This window comes from Talaromyces proteolyticus (genome assembly GCF_021365285.1).
Source record: "Talaromyces proteolyticus strain PMI_201 chromosome Unknown BGW36scaffold_3, whole genome shotgun sequence".
NCBI classification, from domain to species: domain Eukaryota; kingdom Fungi; phylum Ascomycota; class Eurotiomycetes; order Eurotiales; family Trichocomaceae; genus Talaromyces; species Talaromyces proteolyticus.
The window spans coordinates 2,374,205-2,398,568 of NW_025764279.1; the positions used below are offsets into that span (position 1 = coordinate 2,374,205).

The window sequence follows — 24,364 nt, forward strand, 5'->3', positions numbered from 1 at the left end:
AGTTTCATCGAGTCTCATTGAAAACGGCAGCTCTGACCATATAAGAAATTAACCGTACAACATAAAAGACTACCAAGTCGTATGTAAAGAAAATACAAAGAGTAATGATATTAGAGAGACCTTGCACCTTGTTCGCCGTCCATTTCCGAAGACAGCACAAGACCTGTCTGAAAAAGAAAAAACACAAACAGAACAGCTGACGAACCAGAAATCAACATATAGCCTGGCTTGCGAATCTCTGCCTACGTTTATATAGCGACAGTGATATTGCGCTTCAGCACAGACGAATAGACTAAAAACACAACAGCAGTAATAAAAGCATCATGATTGTGGAAGAATAGGTCGTTATTAAAGCAGTCGGGCCGTGAAAGATGAAAACTACCTCAAAGATGACTAGATTCAGCTAGGTACTGAGCACTGAAAAACAGCAAGTCCGCTGATGTGTTCTAGACATTTTGATTGTGGTCCATGTGTAAATTACCGAGGTCTTTTTCGTCATCGTAATCATCGAACTCAAGACCTGCGTCGCGGGCGCGTTGAATCCACTTGAGAGCAATATCGCCCCGTCGATTGACTTCAGCTTTCCACTTCGAATTCTGCGTGGTAATCTCAGAAAGGGCTGACTGTGTTGTGAGGTTGGTTTGATCAAAGCGATCCCCCATCTGCTTCTTCTCCTCCTGCAATTGGGCAATATATTCAATAGCGCGTTGCAGAATCGCTCCTTTGTTCTTGTCACAGTTAGGAACGAGCTGTGCAATTTGGTTGATTCCTTCATTGATGGTTTCACGACGGCGACGTTCCACTGTAAATTGATTCAGTAAGTAGTGTGATGTTAAGGAAGCTAATAAACATACCCTCTTTGTGATTATTCTTGCGCAAAGCATGCCATTCTGGAGATCCAACAGTTGGCTTTGCATTCATGCTCTGGGCTTCACGAGCGGCGTAGACTGCAGCAGCAGTTGAGGTGTGGGACGATGTGTGCCCAGGGAGTCCGGCTGATTGCCCAAGCTGATCACCAAATGGAAGTCCATGTGTGATCTGGCCATCGAATCCTCCATCTGGGGGCGAAGAATACTTATTTTGTGCATTCGCAGCTAAGGCAGCCTTGGCATTTGCTGTAAGAGCACTGTCGTCTGTTAAGCCATTGGACTGGGCGACGTGGGTGAGGAGTTGTTCATCGATATTAAGGTCCGAGGTCGTCCCATCATAGTGGCCTAGGGCTGAATGTGTATAGGCTTGAGCATCATTAGGCCCATTCAGCCCAGGGACAGTTCCATTGCTGCCACTATGGGGGGTGGCTAGACGTTGAGGGTCTGGACCCAAGCTGTCTTCATCCCGTTTTCGTTTGTTGCTGCCGTTGTTGTCGGCATTGGTAATACCAGTGTCTGACATCATGAAAGAATTTACTTTTGTTCTGTGCGCTGCTGTTGTCAATTGACTGAAACAATGAAGCGTGGTTTGAGGACCATCATACTGGCTGGAATAAGAAGCTTCGCGTATGTAGAACTGGTAATGACTGAGATCAGTAGACTCTACAGCTCCTATATAACAAAATAATCATGTTAGTTATAGAGAAAACATGGGAGGCAAATAAATAAGCATTAAGTGATGAAATAATTGTCCCTAGGTCCAGCGTAGAGAGGTGATGACTGCGGGGGTACTGGGAAACGCGTTATCACGACACGGGTGAATGACACAACCGCAAACAGAACAAGGGAGAAAAGACGACAATCAAGCTCTCTAGTATTCTTATAAATTGCATCACCAATTTTCACGAGAATCTTTGAGAGCTTGGATGTAGTTTTATAATTTCCTCATGTTCGAAGCCCTTATGCGACCGCGTCAAGGATGCGACCAGGGAAAAACACAGACATGGTCGCGACTGCTGGGCAACGGCTGGCAGTCGCTGACATGCAGCAGTATTCGCAGCATCTGTTGCTGGCAAACTGGTTGCATGGCGATGCTGGCAATGACGGCACGAAGGATCAAGGGTGGAGGAGCTGGAGCGTACCTTTGAAGTGCTGGAGTGTCGATATCACCTGACAGCAAGTCACGGGAAATCAGGTGAGTATGGAGTCTATGGACCGAGTATCTCGAATCCGAATCTGATAAATTCAGGTAACAGAAGCCGAAAAAAAAGGCAGTTCGAGCAGATTTCACAGCTCTTGAAAATGCCGAATTTGAAGAACAGCAGGCCTCAGAGGCGCGAACTGGTATGGACAATAGACAATAATAGCTTCAGGACTCGCAAGTCGCGCAGTAGTAGTAGTAGTAGTAAGAGAGGGCGGGCTGCTCACGTGGCGAGGTAGGAGGATCTCTGGCGCAGTCCTCAGCGTCCTCAGCTAACTGCTAGGAGCAGCTAAGGCGGGGGAGAAAGACCATAGCCGCTAAACACCGGCTCGCCAATCACAGTGAGTGCTGCAGCCGCTTGAAGCCTAAGGCTGCGACCGGTGCGTCACCTGACCCGGCCGGCCCGCCAATGAAGAGCGCGGCCGCTGTAACCCGCAAGCTGGATGCTTCACACATATTCTGCCGCGCAAATCGCTGACTGTCGGTTGCTGTGTGCATTGATTATTCAATAATTATTATTATGGCTGCCCTGAGGGTGGTGAGCGCTGTGATCATGCGTGACGATCCCGTGGCGGCTGTGGCTCGGCCGTGAGCATAATACACCGCGCTGATTGGCCAGCGCGGGCAGTCCGGGTGGCAGCCTGAGGAGCTGCGGCCACACGTGCCCGCCGTAGCCCTCCATCCCAGCAGAAAAGCGTAACCACCCTGAAGCATCGCTTTTCGAGGTCTCGACAGGCAGATGACTTGCTTATCGCACCCACCCTACTTGTCGCCATGGTGGGGGCCCGTATTGATGGTGTTTGTGTCGCTAGATATACATGATGTGTTGACCTTTGCGAGGATTCGGCCCTGCAACTGTTGAAATGGGAAGAGACAAGGACTCTTGTTACTAAAATGAACGTTGGATCCTTCTTCTTTTCCTTCTTGTCAGTCTCTGTCGGGCTGTTTACCACTTAGCTAAAAAGAGAGCTCCCCTCGGTGTTTTGAGGCCTTTAGTGGAATTTTGGGCCATTTTTGTGGTGACCGCCGGTATCTTGTTTGAACAGTGGGGGACGTATGCGATATCAGCTTTCTGTGTACCCACAACTAACTATCGACGGTTAGATTGTCATCAGTGTCACATGGGCTTGGAACCACAGTTTCTACACTCTCAACTACTGTTTCAGGTAGTTCCTATACTTTCGACAGATAACCAGCATATTGCTGTGTTATGGGAAGGTCAGAGAAGAGAAAGCGTCGCAAACATCGGTTGCTCCAATAAAACACAAGACCGCCGTTCTCCAGCGGTGGCTTATGGTGTCATGGGATGGTTTGAATAATACTATTCACATAATGTAGGCATGTAGATCTACAATTGCGCAGAACTTAAGCGTCAAACTCTGCGCGTTTCGGGATCATGATCATCACTATAATGCATGAAGAAATGGAAGGGTGAGAAAAGAAAGAAAAAAACAGAACGTAGAAGGATGCTCGTTTTGCTGCCTACAGACTGAAGTCACAAGAACCTACCATACTAGCATATGATCAGATGTTAGTATATATAATATCGGGTTAATACGATATAGCGTCATACAAGGATTATAGCGCGAACTTTTGAAGACGAATATGGCTTAGTTTGGAGCAGGCTCGCTACATGCCCCGTTATTCTAGGGTTACCCTGAAGAAGTATTTCTTTTGATTATTCGGCAGCATTCTCATCACTGTCGTTCTCGGACCGTGGTTTCGTTACAAAGGTCATTTTTGGCTCTGCCCTCGTATCAGCAAAACAAATTCCTTCCTCTCTCGCTCCTTTGATATCCCAGCAATCAATTTTGACGTCAAATGAACTGCGAGTCTCATCATTCCATTTTGTTATTCCGTCGCTGCGTATCGTTTGTTTGATTGTAAGAATACAGCTCGTTCCTGCATATGTAGCTGTAGGTACAGGTTCCTTTCCCTCCTCAACACCCGATCTATTGGCAAAAACTAGAATAATTTTATTTTCTGTTGGCGTCGAAAACTCCTCCAGCTGCGTCGAATAGTCTATCTTTTTCTCGATTAGTGGCCAGAACCGTTGAAGCCAGTAATTGAACGTCTCCATATGCGGTAACTTTTCAGGCACTGCCGTAATCGTCGTCGCATCATTAACTAAAAAGGCGGTTGGTATAACAACCATATGGGACTGAGAATCTAGAACGCGATTCGCGAATTCGAACGCTGTAAATGGTGCTTCGAATTTGTATGGGTTAATATCCATGCAAATCCCAAACGTAGTTGGCACATCTAATTTGTACCCATGGCTGTCTCTCGTTGACGATGTGTTGAATTCTAGTGATTTGAAGCTCCATTCAGGTTGGCCTTCTGATGCCCAGGACATATCGGTGAAGTACAGAAAGCGTTTTCGATAATTGTGTAAGAACTGCCCCATTTCATCCACAACAAGTAGAGAGTTGTAATATGTCTCCGACTTGATAGAGTCGTCTTCACTTGTCGACTTTTCCCTAAATACCTCTGGATATCCGACACAGACCTTGCATTTCAGCCGCAATGCTGTTCTTTTAGCCCACTCTGCAGATGGCCCTTCATTTTGAATCTCTAAATAAGGTTTGATAGCCTGCAGAGATGGGAAATTATACCCTGGCGTGTCCTGATTAGTATCCATCCGTGAAAATAATAGCAACAAAAGAAGAATTTCGGTCTTGTAACTTACCTGAAAATGCCATTTCCGGTAACACCAGAATATCTGGCTGCAATTCCACAATCCCCGGTTCATCTGAGGCATTGCTGGTAGTAAGTTTCAACAATTGGTCTGCTCGCCTGATGTTTGCCTCCACATCGCCTAGTTGCGGCGAGAACTGTAGCGTGGCAATCCTCATACTTGAGGTGTTGTGCTGGCCTGTTGTTTTCTCGATTTTTCCAGGTCAGTAATTGTGGTATGTAAAACTTTTATTGTAGGATCGGAATGATAAGTTTATTTAAAAACAGAGAGAGCGCGTGCTGGAAAGCCCCACTTCCGTTGTATTCAAGTCTTAGACATTTGTAGTAGCGGCTTGATTCGCAATCGGTTTGCAGCCTGGTCAACAGGAATTAAGCCAACAATATTTCAGACTGTCCAACACATTTAACAACGAAAAATTTCAATCTCAGACGTTATATCCGGGTGTATAAGTATCATCGTATGAGCATTTGTTTGGTCCAATAAAGGCTTTCTGCGGAATATAAAAAAGTGGGATGATTCATTGCGTTTTCTAGTAGTACTTACTCATCTTTAGGTAAACTGTAACCAACATTTGGATGCAGTCATGTAAATGATTCTCACGAAGCATCAAGTTTCTAAAATTTGTATACATGTTAGCAAATCAAATGCATTGGTATCTCATCTAAATGTGTCACCATCGCCATGCCTAAAAAACATAAAATCACAAACCCCACAAATACCAAATACCAAATACCAAATACTCCTTTGTGCCACGTAGTTATATGTACATGTGATCAAATCTGAGTGAAATGCACCGAACCTGTGCTTAAATACTAAATACAAGTGATAGTTACCACGGGTCTCGAAACCGTTTAAGTCGAAGATTGGCTTTTGGTTTTTTTCCTTTTCCCCAGCTGTCCCGCTTCACCGGGTTCTTTCAATTTACCTGGCGTGAGTTGGAGTGGTTTGTATGCCAACCCTTTGCCTCCAGTTAACCTCAAACGCTGTTCAGTACGTGACAGGGTGCGTCCGAGGCCTAGAGGAGTCTCAGGCGCCAAGGCAACATCATACCCATTAATGCGGGCATAAGGTGACGCGCTATGAGAATGAGTCGACGAATTGAGACTTCGCCCCAGAGAGGTAGAGGAGCGAAATGAGTCTGCATGTGCGTAGGACGGCATACTTCCCGTAAGTTTCGGTCCGTTCTTCAATTGCTCTGCTGCGATACGAGCAGCCGAAAGTAGTAATTCATCCTCATCGATTTGCGATGCTTTAGAACTTGCAAGTTCATCCTCCTCCCATTTCCTAGGCTCAGTCATTTTCTTCACTTCTTCGAGGATTGGGAGGGTTGGAAGAGGTGCAATCGAAGCTAGAGCCAGTGATTTCTTTTTTGGAATTTGTCGTACAGGCTCGGGCTTCAGAACCTCTTCGGCCACTGCTTTTTGAACCTTGAAAGCTGGTATTTCCGGCTTCAACCCAGCTGATTCTGGAATCTCCTCGGCCCCTAGCGGCCGTTTACGACTAGAAGTTGAGCCTCGATTGGCCTTTGCAGCTTGCCTCAGAGTTTCTATCCATGACTGGCGGAATTCTTCTGGATATTCTTCTGTGAAAGAGTCCGGTTTTGGGGTAGACTCAATGCTAGGTGGTTTATCACCGGCCTCTAGGCCAGGGGTTTCGTTCGAATGGGCAACCATAACATCGTCGGTTGGAGTTGCGCTGGGTATCACGGCTGACGCACTTTTCATGTATGACTGATTTTTTTGATTGTGAAATATTGGCGGTTGTGGCTTGAAAAAGCTCGTAGATGTTTCGGGAGGAGATAATGAGGGCTTCCAGGAGAAAAATGGTGCCGGGGCCATGCTCGACGGTGCATTGATAGCAGGAGATGATGTCGCAGGTAGGTTGGGAGACTCTGCTGATTCCAAAGAAAGAAAGTTCGGCGCCTCGGTTGATGCAGCTGTTGTAGGGATTTGAGGTATCACTAGTTGACTTGGAAATGATGACGGCGTCAATGCAAAAAGAGGTTTGGATTCTTGAGTAATTGTAGGGCCTGGAGAATCCGACAAAGCGGAATTAGGAAACGTAGGCACAAAAGAGAACAACGTTTTCGAGGGCTCGGCGGATGGGGGGGGAGGTGCAGCCACCGTTGATGAAGGACCCTGGGAAGACGATAGCCAGGAGAATGGTGATTGTGATGGTTGTGATTGTTTCCCAAAGAGGTTTTTTGATGAAGCCTCTGGTGTTGCTGTTGTATCGTTCACGGAAGCAGGCCACGAAAAATTTGGTTTTGATGATTCAATGGACGTAGTAGCCGAAAATTTGGGTAATTGAAAAGGTTGGGGTTCGGCATCACCCGAAGACACTAACAACGTTGGGTGTGACGGTGAATCATTGTTCCCCAGAAATGGAGGAGACGAAGCCAATGGCCCAGCATGGAAGCTGGATGGTACCAAATGGTTAACAGCGTCAGTACTAGGTTCAACTTGTTCACAATCTTGCTGTTCATTTTGGCCAACGAAAAGTTCACTGTCGTCATCGTTGACGGACATATCAGAAGCATGAGACTCAATTAAAGTAGCGTCAATCATGTGACGGGTCGCTGCTTGTTGTATATTCAACCCAAGGATGAGAGCAGCAAGTGTTCTACCACCGCGTTTCACCTCAACGTATCTATCAGAGAATATGTGTTGCGAAGAGGCTTTGAAGTCTGCCAATTAAAATGATTAGGAAGTCATGCTTCGGATTGGACCATTGGACATACCAGCGAAGTCGATTGGGCTACTACCCCAATTCAAACACCAAGCCCCATCATCCCGTTCCATAAGCTGAAGCCCCTGTTCTTCCAGGAATTCTTCGGTTTGAGCATCATCATCAAAGTAAAGTGTTCGAGTAAGCTCATCCAGAGTCCAATCTTCGTTTTTGTGCTGTTGGGATAATGGAACACGACAGTATGCTTTCCAGATGGATCGGAGTGCAGTCTGTCTGACACTGCTGAAATAAATTTCCGCAACACAGCCCATCAAATAAGACACAGATGGCGAATCAACCAAACTGAAAAATCTCTCGTAAAACCCTAATGCTATCACGTTGGGACGCACCTCCTCCAACACACTTTGATATTCCCAGGTATTGCTGGCGGCTGCCAGGAGATCCAATGCTACTTGCACCTTGGGGTTCTCAAGGATTTCTCGCGGCCACCTTTGTACCCGATCCTCGATATCCGGGCGCTGATCATGAAAAGCCAAGACGACATAGTATGCACGGAATTCAGCCTCATTCGGGAAGTCAATAAGCCTTCGATTATCATCATAGTAATGCATCAAAGAAAGCATAGTGTTGTTGAGCTGCTCTCGCTCCTGGTGGTGATCAAAATGCTCTTCGTTGTTCGGGCTAGAGAGTAAATGTAGCGAAACAATATGAAAACGGGCTATTCGTTCAAGGCACTTGACTGCCATTTTAACATCGTCTATCTTGGTCACCTGTTGAACTGAAAAATCATTTCTTATTGATCGAGTACGATCCCAGACGAATTTATGGACCAAACCAAGGGGTTCAGACCCGCTAATGACGTGTCGGATAAGGTAGTTCATAGTGTACAGAAGAGTGATGGGTGTGCGGATATCAGATGGCAGGGGCTCATCTAAACCCGCAGCTGATCGTCTGAATCTTTTTATCATTTTGAGCTCTTGCACTTCGAAATTTCCGGTAGAAGGATCAAAAGACTGAAGACGTAGCTAGTCAGCGGGCTGAAATCAGGGATCGAGCTGGAAGGTTACTCACTTTTTCGCTTTTGTCAATCATTTTTTGAATAATCCTTTCTACTCTCTCATATTCCGGACACATGGTTGTACATGTGCCAACCGGAGTTTGGGCCTGTAGCTTTTTCTTAGGATCGGTTGTCTTATTTTGCTTGGCGGCCCTTTCTTCCTGCTTCGCATTGCGATCGATTTTAAGCTTTAAAGCGTCAGCATGGCGGAAACTTTTCGTTCTCTGTTCAAAGTACCTTCTCATAGCGTTCTTGGTAGTCCACTGGTTTCGCGCCGTCCAATAAATTCGAAACAGCTGAAGATTTCTGAACTGGTCGTTTCGAAGTAGGACGACGACGCGGATCTTTGGCAGGATCCACATGACTTTGACTACCCACCGTTTTGGGCACAACAGAAGGCGCTCCAAAGACATTGACGTTGGTGGTTTCTGGGGTAGCCGATGGCTTTCCGAACATGAGGGGCGCTCTCGATCCGTTCGCGGACGAGAAGGCATTGTTATTGATTTGCTTGATCTGAGCAAAAGGCGAGTTCGATGACAGTGATTCAGTCAGGGTCTCCCCTCCCAGTTCGGTACCAGCACCACTGCTTGCATGCCACGCCGATTGAGCCTGGCCTCTTCCACGTCCTGAAGTCGCTGTGTGACGCCCGGTATGAGGCTTCGTGCCGTTCACGCTGCTTCGTCCCCGGCCTCTTCCACGCCCGGAGTTCGTCGCATCTTTGTGACTAGCACGGGTTGCGCCCAAAACGCTCCCTGGCTTAGGCATGGGTCGATGTGCTCATCAAGGTTCGCGAGCGAGGATCGAGGACGGAACGAGCTACCTAGTTTAGGTCGCGATGGATAGAAGGCCGATGAAATAATAACGGAGAAGTTCACGGAAATAAGGGAAAAGATTAAGCCCGAGTCATTCCTGTCCGCGATGCTGCCTCGCTTCACAACTGGGGTCAAGTTGCTCCAACGATGTATTAGTCGTGCTTTCTGAAGAGCGAAACGCTCAGTGAGCCGTCGCGGCGCCGTGGGCTTGTTGCGAATTGCGCCTAGGCGCATGGCGCGGCTCGGCGGCTGCTGATCGTGCACAGACCATCTCACCATATTTACTGTTTACTATTTTCTTATTTGCATTTGCGAATTTAGGTGATCTCCGATATGTCAATACGGTGCAATAGTGTCTATTAGCCTTATAGATGTGGTTACTATATATATGTGTGATTCTTTCCCTATGTTAATTTCATGGAGCATTGAAAATACTAGTGGCATCTTTATATCCCAGAGAGAGCATCCCCTGTTCATTCCATATGGTGTGTCATAACTGATCCTAGTCCTTGAAAGCCATTCTGAATAACTTTGCGTCCTGCGAGCTCGTTTGCGAAGCGCAATTTGCGAGTCCAATTCCAGTCGTCATTGTGACATAAAAGGCCAAAGAAGATACCAGCGATAAATGTGTCTCCCGCACCTATCGTACTATTTATTGTTCGTTAGAAAGTTCATTCACATTATGAAAATCAGCATACTCTACTATCTCAAATTCTGAGATTTTCAAGGCGGGGACTGATATACAGCTATTGTTGAATTTTGTTAAAAGTGCAGCACCGTTCTCCCCCCAGGTACAGCATAGATATTTCCTATAATCGCGGGAAAATGTGAGCGCTCTCCTATTATATGAGATGGCTATGCATACGACTTTGGTGTAGCTTGAGACTGCGATTGTAGACACTCTTCCATTGATCTATAGCCACTCGCCTGGGCCCAGCCCTTGGCATAAAACACTAGATCAGCCTCGGCAGCAAGCTTCTCAAGCCCAGGACGACCGGGTTTTTCGAGCTCGACGCTTATCATTACGGAAGGATGATGTTCTCGTAGAAAAAGAATACATTCTAATGTCGTATCCGGGATTCTCCCCTTGAATCGTAGCCTTGTCAGGGCGTGCAAGTGAAGAGAAGCGTTGCAGATCACATACCTCAAAATGAAACCAACAATTTGCTGGTAGTTGGACTCTGCCGATGCAAGACTCGAATTCCTCAAAAGTCATTTCCGATAAATCATTATAGTTGACAATTGTTCTGCTGTTTGTTTTTTGACTGTGGATTACATATGATGATGCTGGCTCAGTATGGTCTTGGCGATAAATGCAACCATCGCAATTTATGCTTGAGCCCAGGGATTGGCGGATGAATGTCGTGCTATCCGACTCGCACTTTGGAAACACTGATATCAGGCTCAGCGACAAGTCTGTTTGCGAATGATGCACTAGCTGCTGGAGCACCTCGAGAGAGTTGGGACAATTGCCTCCACGTCGCCTGTTCAGACTTGATGCGCGAAGCTTTTCATCTTCTCCGGGGTAGTGGTCCACGCTAGAAACGGAGTTGGCTCTTGGTACTTTGTCTGAATGAGGATAGTAGACACCTCACCTTAGGATGGTATCGACATAGCAAGCCCCTACCATGACTAACTGGGCCATTTTTCATTATTAGGAATAGAGGGAAAGGGCTGGAATGCAATGTATATGCAGCGACGTATCACAACGAGAGGACAAGCTTTTCGGCCATCACGTCACCGATCTTCAAAACAACGACTGTTCCCCACTCTCAGAGCCTCCAGATCCCCTAGGAAATGCGGAGAACGTTGATATTACCCTCAATTCTCAGTCTATAGGGATAAAAACAAAAATCCCCAATGCCCAGCCAGCTCCTGACCCAATTCCTCGTCGTCTTTCCAGGCAGCTAACCACGCAATGGGCATTAATAAGCTGAACATCGGAATCGGCAATAGCAGCTATCGCCGACCCACGACGCGTAACGATTGGCCCAGACATCAGGAGCTTGGACCAGCAGGCCCCACGGCAAGGAGCGCATGGCCCAACCCGGCTAGCGCTAGACTCGCTCTGCCTCTTACATAATTGCCTTGCTTCTCTCTTGACAGCAAAAAAGGTCGCTCAGTTCCTTGCCAATCTCACCTCGCTGCCAAACACGCAAAGCTCGGGCTCACTCTTTTCCAAGCAAGAAAATCACTAGGGTACTCGTACTCTTACTTGTGCTCTGACTGCGACGGAAAATGATCGATGGCAACCCACAGGTCGTCCTAGCCAACGACCTCGCGGCTTCGTTTTCCACTGCCACCCAGCCGCTTCGAATTCCGACGACACCACTGCAGCCTTTCTGTGGCGATATCGAAGGATGGGGTCCCATAAGTCCCTTTAGGTATGACCTGACCCCTTGTTTTATCGATGTCTGGGTCTCGGTCACTGCCGCCTGGGGTATTGTGCTGGGTGCTGGTGCCCTGTGGCTGCTTCTGAAGAAGCGGGAACCACAAGCAGTGCCAAAGAACTGGCATTTCCATGCGAAACTGGTGAGTCCTATTATCGACACCTCCAAGGGACTGAGGAAGTGGGAACAGTCTGACTAACTGTCCGTGTGCTCTACTAGGACGTCCTCGGAGTTTTGATTGTGACTACTGCACTACAAGCATACCTTGAATTGGAATCTAATGTTCGGCTTTGGGTGTCTGATTTTCAATTTTGGACATCCCTCTTAACGCTAGCTTCGTTGGCTGTGGTATTTGCTGTCCAATACCATGAACACTGGCGAAGCAGACAGCCCAATGGAGTCGTTCTTTTCTATTGGGTTTTTTTCATGGGCACATACGCTGTTAAACTGCGATCACTTGTCGCACGCGAAGTATTTCACAGCAATCTTCCATACTTCGTAGTCTTCAATATCAGCCTGGGTCTTGCTATATTAGAGTTCATACTGGAATATTTTATCCCAAAGAAAAAGAGTGTGTACGACGCGTTGGGAGCGGAGGACGAGTGTCCTTATGAATATGCCGATATTTTTTCTGTCTTGACTTTTGGTTGGATGACACCGATGATGAAAGCCGGTTACAAAAACTATCTAACACAGGATGATATGTGGAATTTGCGAAATCGAGATACTACAAAATCTACTGGTGGCGCATTGGAGGATGCCTGGAACATCGAACTTGATAAAAAGAAGCCCTCGCTATGGATCGCTCTCTTCCGAGCTTTCGGTGCTCCCTATGTGATGGGTGCAATCATCAAATGTGGCAGTGACGTTCTCGCTTTTGCACAACCTCAACTGCTACGCGTCTTGATAGGTTTCATTGATTCCTACCGCGGTGACCAACCACTACCTGTGGTCAGAGGCGTTGCCATTGCCTTGGCTATGTTTTTTATTTCGGTTTGTCAGACTGTCTTTCTACACCAGTATTTCCAGAGAGCATTTGAATCTGGAATGCGTGTAAAGTCCTCTTTGACATCCCTCATCTATGCCAAAGCCCTTAGACTATCAAACGAAGGTCGCTCAGCTAAAACAACTGGAGACATTGTTAATCACATGGCTATTGATCAGCAACGTCTCGCAGACCTGACTCAGTTTGGAACACAGCTCTGGTCTGCACCATTCCAAATTGTCCTTTGCATGGTTTCCCTTCACCAGCTTGTCGGCAATAGCATGTGGGCTGGTATTGGAGTCATGATCCTCATGGTCCCTCTTAATGGAGTTATTGCCCGAATGATGAAAAAGCTGCAGATCATTCAAATGAAAAACAAGGATTCCAGGACACGACTCATGACTGAGATCCTGAACAATATGAAGAGCATCAAGTTATATGCTTGGAACAAGGCTTTTATGGGTAAACTCAATCACATTCGTAATGACCTTGAGTTGAACACCCTTCGAAAAATTGGTGCCACGCAAGCTGTTGCAAACTTCACGTGGTCATCAACGCCTTTCCTGGTGTCCTGTTGCACCTTTACAGTGTTTGTTCTTACCAATGATAAGCCTTTAACGACTGAGATTGTCTTCCCTGCACTGACTTTATTCAACTTGTTGACTTTCCCTCTCACTATCTTTCCCATGCTTATCACTGCAATCATTGAAGCTTCAGTCGCCGTGAAGCGTCTTACCGAATACTTTACAGCGGATGAACTCCAGTCAGATGCCGTGCTCTTCCAAGACGCGGTAACTCACAATGGAGACGAGTCCATTCGAATTCGCGATGCATCTTTTACTTGGAATAAACACCAGGCTGGCAATGTTTTGGAAAATATCAATCTAAGCGCTCGCAAAGGAGAGCTCACATGTATTGTTGGCCGTGTAGGCGCGGGCAAATCATCACTGTTACAAGCGATCCTTGGTGACCTATGGAAGAACCATGGAGAAGTAGTTGTTCGTGGTCGAATTGCCTATGTCGCCCAACAAGCCTGGGTTATGAATGCCAGCGTCAGAGAAAATATTGTTTTCGGCCACCGCTGGGATCCTCATTTTTACGAGCTTACCATCGAGGCTTGTGCACTGGTGACCGATTTCAAAACTCTTCCTGACGGTGATCAGACGGAGGTTGGCGAGCGAGGTATATCGCTTTCTGGAGGACAAAAGGCCCGGGTAACACTTGCCCGAGCAGTATATGCACGCGCTGATATTTACCTTTTGGACGACGTTTTATCTGCCGTGGATTCCCATGTAGGACGCCACTTGATCAACAGAGTATTGGGACCTAATGGTGTGCTTAACGGCAAAACTCGTATCCTTGCCACCAACGCCATTACTATTTTACAGGAGGCAGATTTCATCGGCTTGCTTCGGGAACGTACTTTGATTGAGAAGGGAACATATGAACAGTTGATGGCAATGAAAGGTGAAGTTGCCAATTTAATTCGCACAACGTCCAGTGATGATGAAGAGAATGATTCGGAGGCCAGCAAAGACGACAACAAAAGTCCCACTACTCCGGATTCAACAACTGCTGACGAGTCTGATCTGTCAGAAGATGAAGAGGCTGGCGATGCTGTTGGGGTTCTCGCGCCTATCAGATCTGGGGGTGCAAGAAAATCTAGTATGGCTACATTACGACGCGCTAGTACTGCCAGCTGGCATGGCCCACGAAGAGAGACTACCGATGAAGAGAACGGTCTGAAAACAAAGCAGACGAAGGAGAAATCCGAACAGGGTAAAGTCAAGTGGAACGTTTACGGTGAATACGCCAAGGAAAGCAACCTGTACGCTGTCAGTATTTACCTCTTCACGCTGCTAGCATCTCAATCCGCCCAGATCGCCGGTGGTTTCTGGCTCAAGAGATGGTCGGAAGCCAATGAAATCGCAGGTGCCAATCCAAATGTTGGAAAATATATCGGAATTTATTTCGCCTTTGGCCTCGGATCATCCGCTCTAGTCGTTTTGCAAACTCTTATCCTGTGGATTTTCTGCTCTATAGAGGTTTGTACTCGACTTAAGTTTTACTTAACTTATCTAATTCGTGTAATAGGCATCCCGCAAGTTCCATGAACGTATGGCATATGCTATCTTTAGATCTCCAATGGTCTTCTTCGAAACCACACCGTCAGGACGAATTCTCAATCGATTCTCGAGTGATATTTATAAAGTGGATGAAGTGCTAGCTCGGACCTTCAACATGGTAAGCCGAACTTGATATACTTGAATGCATATGCTGACATGGCATAGCTGTTCGTAAACGGGGCTCGTGCGATGTTTACGATTGGTGTCATTTCTATATCAACTCCCGTGTTTCTGGTTTTCATAATTCCACTTGGAATTGTGTATATTTCCTACCAAAAGTACTATATCAGGACATCTCGCGAGCTTAAAAGATTGGACAGTGTCAGTCGCAGTCCTATTTACGCCCACTTCCAGGAATCTCTGGGAGGTGTATCGACTATTCGTGCATACAGGCAAAGCAAGCGATTTGTTTTAGAGAATGAGTGGCGCATGGATGCTAATAATCGAGCTTACTTTCCATCCATAAGTGCTAACAGGTGGTTGGCCGTTCGACTTGAATTTATCGGTTCCATTATCATCTTTACTGCAGCTACCCTTTCCATAATCTCGGTTACTAGTGGCAGCGATATATCTGCCGGCATCGTGGGTTTAGCGATGTCGTACGCTTTGCAAATTACCCAGTCCTTGAACTGGATTGTCAGACAAACAGTGGAAGTGGAAACCAACATTGTTTCTGTGGAACGAGTATTGGAATACGCCAATTTACCGAGCGAAGCCCCAGATGTGATATTCAAGAGCAGACCTACCATTGGGTGGCCAGCAAATGGCGGCGTTTCTTTCCAAAATTATAGCACGCGTTACCGCCCTGAGCTTGATTTGGTTCTCAAGAATATAAACCTTGATATCAAGCCGCATGAAAAAATCGGTGTTGTTGGTCGCACTGGTGCCGGGAAAAGCTCACTTACGTTGGCTCTCTTCCGTATTATTGAAGCATCAAATGGCGGTATCAAGTAAGTATACATGACTATGAACACTGTACAACATGACTAATTTTATTATTATAGTATCGATGGCCTAGACGTATCTTCTATTGGACTGCTTGATCTTCGGGGCCGTCTAGCTATCATTCCCCAAGACCCTGCAATGTTTGAAGGATCTGTTCGAGACAATCTTGATCCTCGACATGTACATGATGATACTGAATTATGGAGCGTACTCGGCCACGCACGTTTGAAGGAGCACGTTGCCAGTATGGATGGTCAGCTAGATGCCGCAATTCAAGAAGGGGGTATGTCACCACCCAAGAACTATATATACTTTCAAAGACACTGACAGATTTCACCAGGATCAAATCTCAGTCAGGGCCAGCGTCAGCTTGTTTCGTTGGCTCGGGCTTTGCTAACACCAAGCAACATTTTGGTACTCGACGAAGCAACGGTAAGAGGAACCTTCTTAACGTATGGTAGTTATGCCTAACACAAGTAATAGGCGGCAGTTGATGTGGAGACCGATGCTCTTCTTCAAAGGACATTACGCAGCAGTATTTTCAAAGATAGGACCATTATCACCATTGCGCACCGCATCAACACTATCATCGACTCAGACCGCATAGTTGTTTTGGATCGTGGCACTGTCGCCGAGTTCGACACACCAGCCGAACTCATCCGACGCGGTGGCAAATTCTATGAGCTTGTGAAGGAGGCAGGTCTTTTGGAAAGCGATGCTGTAGCAACCCTTTTGGGCAACAAATAATCTCATGCCAGACAAGAGATCCGGGGTTTCAGCCCTTCCTACTACCTAGTCGGGTGATGAACAATTCCCCCTCTTTTCACCCTCTCTACGCAAAGCTACCGCAGTAACCACTCTTGGCTCAGACTTGTCCATGCACTTGTTGATTCTTCACGTCACAGTGCCATAATTTTCTAAACATAACTTATACAAATGTGCGAGCATGCATGAGTGGCGGTATCAAGGCATAGTAAATCTCTCGAATTTGGTTTCTTATACTGACCAATAATCTCCGAAAACGATCTTTGGGTCTCTCTGGTCGCCGAGTTGGTGGACGTTATACTCCGACGCTTATACAGAGAGGGCTCGTCCCGATGTATAGTTTCAAGTCTCAAAAGTGTGTTTAACATACGTCATGGATCAACGATTTCATCACTTAATGGGTGCTGTTGCTCACGCGGGGAAGATTTCCTCACCTTTATCAGTCCGGAAATTGGTTTGTTTCTTGTAGAATACCGCTTGTACATACAGAAAAGTTGAGAGGTGTTTCGTTTTTTCTCTTTCTTTTTCTTGTTTTGAAGAGGGAATCTTGAAATGTTGTTCAATTTATAGTTAAAAAAAGGGAGAAGACTTGAAAATACTATTCTATGTAGGGATACCTAGTGAGGAAATGAGTTGAAAATATCAATCCAAATGTCGCGATTTTTGAGTAGGAACAATTCTTGTTAACATATGTTAATATTAGAACATGTAATTTCTACATATCAATTATGTTACTTCCGAATACTCTAGTAGATACGTGTCAAATTTAACAGCCCAACATGTCTTTATAGTTATATTCTCAGCCACTGTACCCCATTTCATAAGTCACAATAACACTACATAACTCCTCCCGATTAGTGTAGCATACATCAATCTAAAGTAATCGTGATTAACGAGCTAACTACTGAGACCACCATTCAGGATGTTCCTGGAGAGTTAAATGATGAAAAGAAGTCATGTCTTAAAATTACGCCGAAGGGCTTCGAGACGTTAAGCCCACGAAAACTCCGCATGATTTATACCAATCAAATTACATTCCACGTATATATCAGCCTTGATATGATCTGTGGAGCTGAGAAATAGAGGTTCCATTGAAATATCTGGCAGAAGTCAAAAGACGATGAAATACAAAGCTATCGTGGCATCCCTAAAGATCAAGAATGCCGCCTATGTTGATATTTAAAATTGCTACAGCTTGGAAATTTACATGCAAACCACTCACTGAGATCAATTGGAAGATGCTCGAGTGGATCAACTGGTAGTTCAACCAAAAGTTAGAAGACCAGCGGGATATATCACTTGATGAAGGGAGCTTTCTAAACATTCTGGTTTCACGTTGCCTAATCTTTTGATATAACCCCAATCAAATATATATCAATATTAATTTGAATGTAGAAATAACTTCAGCTGGAAGCCTTTCCCAGTGTCTGCTTCCGGCCTTGCAGGCACCAGCAGCTCAACCTGAACAACTAGTTCCTTGAGTTTACAACCAAAGTAGGAAAATTCATTACGTCCTCGGTCAGAGTTAATTTGTTTGTATAATGAGATATGTAATGACTTTTTTCACTTTTGCCTATCTTTACTAAGTTGAATAGGTGGATGAATATGCCCTATGATAATAAGCTAGGTAGCTGAAAGATAAGGGGAGCTACTGTGACATTGGATAGTCTTTGGTTCTCGGGATATGAGAAGGTTTCCTGTTCCTCCGATTTCCGCGAAGAAAGGAAGGGGAAGGGCATAATTTCTTGATCGTCATCCTCATCACCAGCTAAGCGTGCTAGTCATGACACATGACTCTGCAGATCTCCGCCTCACTTATTATTTATCATTCACCGTCTCTTGCGCTATTACTATTGCAAACTAATTAAGAGTCCATCGCCATTTATATTTTCCTGCTGTTATTAAAATAGATATGACTGCTTCGGAAGAGTGTTCCTGGCCTCAGCAGCGAAAGCCAATTGTTTTGGAGAAGAGGAATCCTGTTAAAGCAAGTTAATGCAGGTTAATGCAACGCTTCTTTAGTACGTAGTCATATCTCGAAGGTGCTCTCATATAGACTAGCGTATTGTTTCTGCGAAGTGGAGTAGCGTCTAGAGTCAGGACCGGGTTCGCCGTTGATGCGCTGTCTCGACATGTACATGTAGAGTGAGAATCATGGTGAGGAGCATCGGAATCTGGAATAATGCCCACTATTGATTATCGATTGACGCTTGATTGCGGAGAATTCACTGAAAACTTGTAAACATAAGTATAGATGCCACCTTCTGAAGCTTCAGACGCATGTATCGGGCGGGTTGATGTAAATGTCGTTTCAGAAAGGCAATTGCTCAGGGAGACAAGATATTAGGTAAGAACAACAAAATGACAGTAACTTTATACTGAACTCGATGGATTGTTGCGTGAAAGGTTTCCTTGTAAGAGCACTAAATCGAGCCTGCATGCGTCGTACCATAATCAACCCACCTTTGGCGCTAACATCTTGCATTTCTATCAAGTTTTGTATCGACAAAATTCGAAACAAAAAAGAGGACTAGATGAACTGTGAATGCTAAAGTGCTGCATGTACGCACTGATTCACTGATGCAATTGGTAGGTGAATATGGTGTTCACTGTACATCCGTACGTCATGGCTTGTGGCTTGGACCATCGGGGAAGCACTCGCCGCTTACGCGAGGGGAGTAGTTGCATGATTAGCGAAGCAGCTAGTGCCGTTGAACTTCGGTGCGCCGGTGCAAGGGCCATAGCGGGACACAGTTAACTAGCTACTAGCCACTGGCCAGGTTGTAATAACAGCTAGAGTCTTGGGTCGATGTTTGAACCGGGCTTTTCTGGCCTCACAATTGCTTAGGTTCAGCCTACATAGATCGATCAACAAGAGCGGCTTTAGGACAGGGATTCACCCCGCACTTTACTGTGACTTGCTTGTTGGTTCGTGTATGTCAACGGTATGCATTGTATGAAAATAGTCGGATTTACACTTATTGCCTCAGCACTTACCAAAAGATTGAAAATCATATCAATTGATAATATGAATATCCGCTGCATCGGATTATTGCCGATGCCCTTCTTGACGCGGAGAGATATCCGATGTCAACAAGCAGACCCCGAAGCCGAAGCTGAATTTTACCTCCATGCGTCGTTTCTTTTTCCACTTTTCTCTCTCCATTCAGGCCACTTCAGACACTTGGTGGTCTTCTGCCATCAGCTGGGTCGGGCCGCGTCAGGGCATGGTTCTCCGTAGACGCATATTGTCTCTAAATCGCGGATTTCGGGTTGCATAATCGGGATCCTAATGCATACGGACGAGTCATGACTGGCATAGAATGCATTAGTATATACTTGGCGGAGCCTATCACACTGCAAGAATCATCGAGATCGCGCACCTGAACCGCATGGACTAAGCAGTAGCCTCGAGTTGAAACCCGGTGTCTGGGACTGAATAGGTGGTTACATTGGTGCCGCTGGCATGACATCAAAGGCTTTAGGAAGCGAGGACAATCAATAGCTTGACAGATGACAGGATTGGTTGGCATCTCTGGCATAGGCGAACAGCTGGACATGTCCTGCCTCTCCCTGCCTGTTAGTCTGTTAGATGCATCGCTGCACACAGGCGAACGAGACATACTAAAGGCTCAAAATGCACTGGGGCAGATACTCCGCAGTAATAATAGCAGCGATATAGCGGGATCGAATCGAGGATCGATCGGTGAATCATGAACTGACGATGAATCCGAGGGTGAGAGATCACTCGGGCGGCGCTTGCCGTGTGCAACCACGCGCCACCACCAACTACGGAAGGAACGCCTCCTCAGCCTCCTCAGTAGTAGTATTAACTAAGTTAATTAACCATCCTAATATTATTTGCACACTCATTATTCGCTGTTCCCAACCTCGGCTCAACACATCTGGAGGAAGGCTATCAATCTCTTCTTTTTTGACCCTGCACTTCACCAGCACACCAACTCTCGCCCGAACTCCTGCCGACCAATTGCCGAACAAGGCGCACTAACCTAGTCCCATTGGTTATCCGTACTTGTGCATGATAAGCGTACAGTGTATGTATGCGCCTCCAAGCCATTGGATCTTGGTTGAGGAATGTGCCAATTCTTGGGTCTGAATCTGCAGCTAAACTTGGGGGCAGGTCATTGAAACCCCCAATCTTGCATATGTGCAACACGAGCACCCGTCTGATCGCGTGGGCGTGGCCAGGAACAAAAAACCTCTAAGTGTTAATAGTCCGCGTAGGAGAATTAATGGCAGTTATGACACAAAACTCGTGTTTGACGTGGTAGATGTCACACATGACGTCCTTGGATTGGTTTGTCACACGCTCACCGCCATGATTGAACAAAATTGTCTGTATTCTCTCGTCTGGTCTGCCTGCCTCCTTGCCTTTTTACGTCCTGCCGTTTCTCACTTAATTTTGTCCTCTAATTACTCGTGCTCAGTTAATCCTGCAGCTGCCTTGCATACAACATCCTTTCGACCGACCGCTCCACCAGGAGGGCAACGAAATATACCCATAACATGTGGCAACGTGTAAATCCCGCCAACTCTCTAAGCTTGCCCAAATATACTCAAGTGTATCGCGTATGGAGACCTGTGTGGAGTCTACTAGGCTCAATTTAAACTATGGAACCATGATCACTCTCATCCTGGCGTAAATCTGGCTCAGACCCGATGATGCTACCTAGATGACGATCTACAAAACCCCTCTAAAACCAAGAATCGGCATCTGGATCTGATAACTGCTCTTGTAAACAACCTGTCCGATATCAGTCGAGTCAAAAAAGACGGTGTGATGATCTCTCGGCGATAAGTCCACTTTAGAATACATTAGCTTAACACCTGTCGGTTAGGTGGCACTAATTGCGGTGTTTTCGTCAGGACAAGTCGGTGAAGCTCTTGTGCTTTCTGCAGACGCAGGACCCTTGAGCAGACTATCATGCGCTAAATTGTGCGGAAGCATACCAGCTAGGGACTGGCTCACTCATTCAACGAATTTGACCTTTGATGGTCTTTCTTTTCAGGTGTTGATCGGTGTGCATGGCAAGTAAAACAGGTTAATGGACCTGAAATATCCGACCCGAGCATCTGGGTTATCGACACATGGCTATCCGCAAGTAACTCAAAAGCAAGGAATTAGGTTCTGTTGCAATCGATCAATCCAGCCACATCCAAATGTCACCATCATCGCCCTGGGCAGTGACTGATGAGGGGAAGGGCTTTACATTGCGGTTTTGTTCGGCACCTCACAGTAACTCTATAGTAGTGGCCAACCAGGGCATTGGGCAAAGAGCTTTGTTCTCTTCCCATCTCAAGTCTGAGCACCTTGGCCCTGAATATAGTGATCCAGTGGGCTGGTTGGGAGACACAAGACATGATCATTGTGATCCACTCTGCGAGGCTTTTGCCTCGTGATGACCCCGTGGCTGGAATGTAAGGCAGGGGGGCGAGTGCTGTCAAAGCGGGAACCAAAATTGAGACTCCAGGCGTTCGGATATTTCTGGTCAGACTAGCAGTTGAGCTGTAGAGTAGATGCCCTGAGCGGAAAGAGTAATAAACCAATCATAATAATATTAAGTAGCCACAGCGCCCTTGGTCGCTAGCTTGACACTAGTCCGTGAATGACAATTAAACATTGCCATTAACGATCAGACCCTGATTCATTTACCTCGATCTATGGGTCGGACGGTCGGGCGGCTTTGACGGGCCGGGCGTGCTACCGCCCACTCTAATCATCCAAGTCCTAGGGCTAGACTAAAGTCGTTACTTCCACCGAAATTTCTCGATGCAGCTGTGGTGATTCGACCATGTATAGCTGCTGGTATACTTGTCTGTTTGTCTGCTTGTCTGCTGGTATACTTGTCTGCTTGTATGCTAGCATATAGCGCTCATGCAGCGAGTGCTAAAGGGCAATGTGGCCAGCGATAAGCAGGAGGCAGAAAGCAAGGGGCTTCCAAACTGAAGCCTAAGCATAAGGCATAAAGTTATAGCCAGGGAGTGTGCTTCCCGCAACACGATCATCATCGATCTCGAGACGTATTTTGATTCTTGGTGAAAGGGTGTCGACATCGAGCTGGCAGCTATCCGTACAGTCTTGTCCTAGCATGCATTTTTTCTTTTCTTTTTGCTCCATTCTTTCTTTTGCCACGCTTTGACAGTGCGGAGTAACAATTAAACGTTTATCAAATTACCAATTAATATTCGGGAGCTGCCAGGACAGTGTGTAAAGACAGCACCGATCCCTTCCGTTTTCAGGTATTACCCCCAAAGCCAAACAAAGCAGACGTGGCTGGGGGCAGGCTCGAATCCGGGGAGACGGAGCGGGACGGGGCAGGGATGGCCCTGGTAATCGACGACCAGGATCCTGCCTGATAGTGATCTCGGAAGAATCCCAGCCAGGGGGGCCCCAGCCTGCTGCTGCGGCGATGATACCAGGAATGGTCAAGCCTCAGCCTTAGCCAGCGGCCCGTGCTGGGTTTAGCTATTGTTTTTGCACGCAACAGCAATTAGGACGTGGTTATTGACTTATTGTCAGCATCGCACAGACAGCACCTCCATATAGTGGCTGTGATCCGCGAGGCTAACACGGATTCCTATAAACCCACTCCGTACATAGTATGTCCATACCACAATGATCGGCACTGGGAGTTTCAGCTGTCAGTTGTCTGTCTGTGCACTGTCGATACTCGTCTGTGTGTATGCGATTATGTCATCTGGAGTCACAGTTGTAGCTCGGTTCAGCTCGGAGATAGCTGTCCAGATTACTGTCCAGATTAATGAATATAATTCGTATAACTATTAATTAATATCGTTACTATTCGTTAATAGTGTAGATAGTGTAGATAGTGTGGCTAGAATGGCTAGTATGGCTATAAATATTTACTTACTACTACTTACGAGTCAGGAGAATGAAGTACGTATCCCAAACAAGGCAATAGTTATCGCCTCTTGGTGTTTCTTTGTTTCTTTGTTTCTTTGTTGGTAGTCTCTCTCTTTCTTTTCCCTGGCTCTTTGTTTCTTTCCTTCGTCGCAGCTGCATACTCGTAGCGTAGTGCACCGTACACACTACATAGTGCATTCTAGGTCATCACTCAAGTAGCCTGTACGATGTACATAATACATGACACTATAGGCGACAATGGAATTTATCTCCCTGATTAGCGCCGAGCAGTCGCGGGTGGGCCGCTCCTTCCCGCCTTCCGCACGCACAACATAGTCCGCACGCACAGTACCTGCCATCATCAAATCTCAGCTGATAACTGCCTCGTCCACATGGTTTCTGGGCCTGGCAACAACGGCTTGTGTCATTGACGTGGACGCGCTCTGTGATAACCCACCTAAGGCCTAACGCTGTTCCTTCCTGAAAGCCTGGATGCTGAATGGCTTCGTCTATTTACTTTTAGTTCTTGCATCAGCCCGCAACCTGCAGCTTCACAGTCAGATCACTGCGCTATTTTCGTTCTAGACCCTGATGCTCCGATGCCTCGACCCTCTCCTGGCCGGTGCAGGAAGAAGGAACTGCTCCCAGCCCCCTGCCTTGGAGTCCATCACCAGGATGATGATCCGGTCTTCGAGAGCGCATATCCAATTATCAATCCAGACTAATACGTGCTCTGTGCAGCACAGTCCCTTCGTACAGCTGCGATTACCGTATTGCCACGTCGGCCTGCCCTCGACGCAGCCCGCTTTTGAGCCAGTTAGTGTCGCCGGGGAACTTGAGCTGAATCTCCGGAGATCGAGTTAAAACTTAGCTTGCTGCCAAGAGTCTCCGATTTGGCGCTCATTATGCACGCCCCTGCAATCTAGGACCCTTTGTTTGCGC

The 24,364-nt window shown here is 46.5% G+C and overlaps 5 protein-coding genes across 5 annotated transcripts; 1 reads left to right on the top strand and 4 right to left on the bottom strand.

The window, feature by feature from the left end:
- Positions 1 to 446: 446 nt before the first annotated feature.
- Positions 447 to 1,392, bottom strand: BGW36DRAFT_289622 (putative HLH DNA binding protein; the record flags this gene model as incomplete). Its single annotated transcript, XM_046210683.1, has 2 exons — positions 447 to 802; positions 855 to 1,392. The coding sequence occupies 2 exons, from the start codon at positions 1,390 to 1,392 to the stop codon at positions 447 to 449; spliced, it is 894 nt and encodes a 297-aa protein (XP_046075758.1).
- Positions 1,393 to 3,568: 2,176 nt separating this feature from the next.
- BGW36DRAFT_115850 (carbon-nitrogen hydrolase) lies at positions 3,569 to 5,048 on the bottom strand. The gene is made up of 2 exons (XM_046209258.1): positions 4,760 to 5,048; positions 3,569 to 4,686 (listed from the first exon to the last, which is right to left on the bottom strand). Exons 1-2 carry the CDS (start codon positions 4,923 to 4,925, stop codon positions 3,749 to 3,751), a joined length of 1,104 nt encoding a protein of 367 aa, XP_046075759.1. The 5' UTR covers positions 4,926 to 5,048; the 3' UTR covers positions 3,569 to 3,748.
- A 340-nt stretch (positions 5,049 to 5,388) lies between these two features.
- BGW36DRAFT_372720 (SAC3/GANP/Nin1/mts3/eIF-3 p25 family-domain-containing protein) lies at positions 5,389 to 9,484 on the bottom strand. The gene is made up of 4 exons (XM_046215511.1): positions 8,751 to 9,484; positions 8,528 to 8,701; positions 7,509 to 8,469; positions 5,389 to 7,454 (listed from the first exon to the last, which is right to left on the bottom strand). Exons 1-4 carry the CDS (start codon positions 9,276 to 9,278, stop codon positions 5,620 to 5,622), a joined length of 3,498 nt encoding a protein of 1,165 aa, XP_046075760.1. The 5' UTR covers positions 9,279 to 9,484; the 3' UTR covers positions 5,389 to 5,619.
- A 177-nt stretch (positions 9,485 to 9,661) lies between these two features.
- Positions 9,662 to 11,230, bottom strand: BGW36DRAFT_372723 (putative ketohexokinase). The gene is made up of 5 exons (XM_046215512.1): positions 10,921 to 11,230; positions 10,470 to 10,863; positions 10,191 to 10,411; positions 10,024 to 10,134; positions 9,662 to 9,973 (listed from the first exon to the last, which is right to left on the bottom strand). The coding sequence occupies exons 1-5, from the start codon at positions 10,968 to 10,970 to the stop codon at positions 9,799 to 9,801; spliced, it is 951 nt and encodes a 316-aa protein (XP_046075761.1). The 5' UTR covers positions 10,971 to 11,230; the 3' UTR covers positions 9,662 to 9,798.
- A 333-nt stretch (positions 11,231 to 11,563) lies between these two features.
- On the top strand, positions 11,564 to 16,518 carry BGW36DRAFT_424663 (putative ABC metal ion transporter; the record flags this gene model as incomplete). The annotated part of the gene is made up of 7 exons (XM_046220004.1): positions 11,564 to 11,857; positions 11,935 to 14,745; positions 14,795 to 14,944; positions 14,992 to 15,776; positions 15,831 to 16,054; positions 16,112 to 16,203; positions 16,255 to 16,518. 7 exons carry the CDS (start codon positions 11,564 to 11,566, stop codon positions 16,516 to 16,518), a joined length of 4,620 nt encoding a protein of 1,539 aa, XP_046075762.1.
- Between the last annotated feature and the right edge of the window lie 7,846 nt (positions 16,519 to 24,364).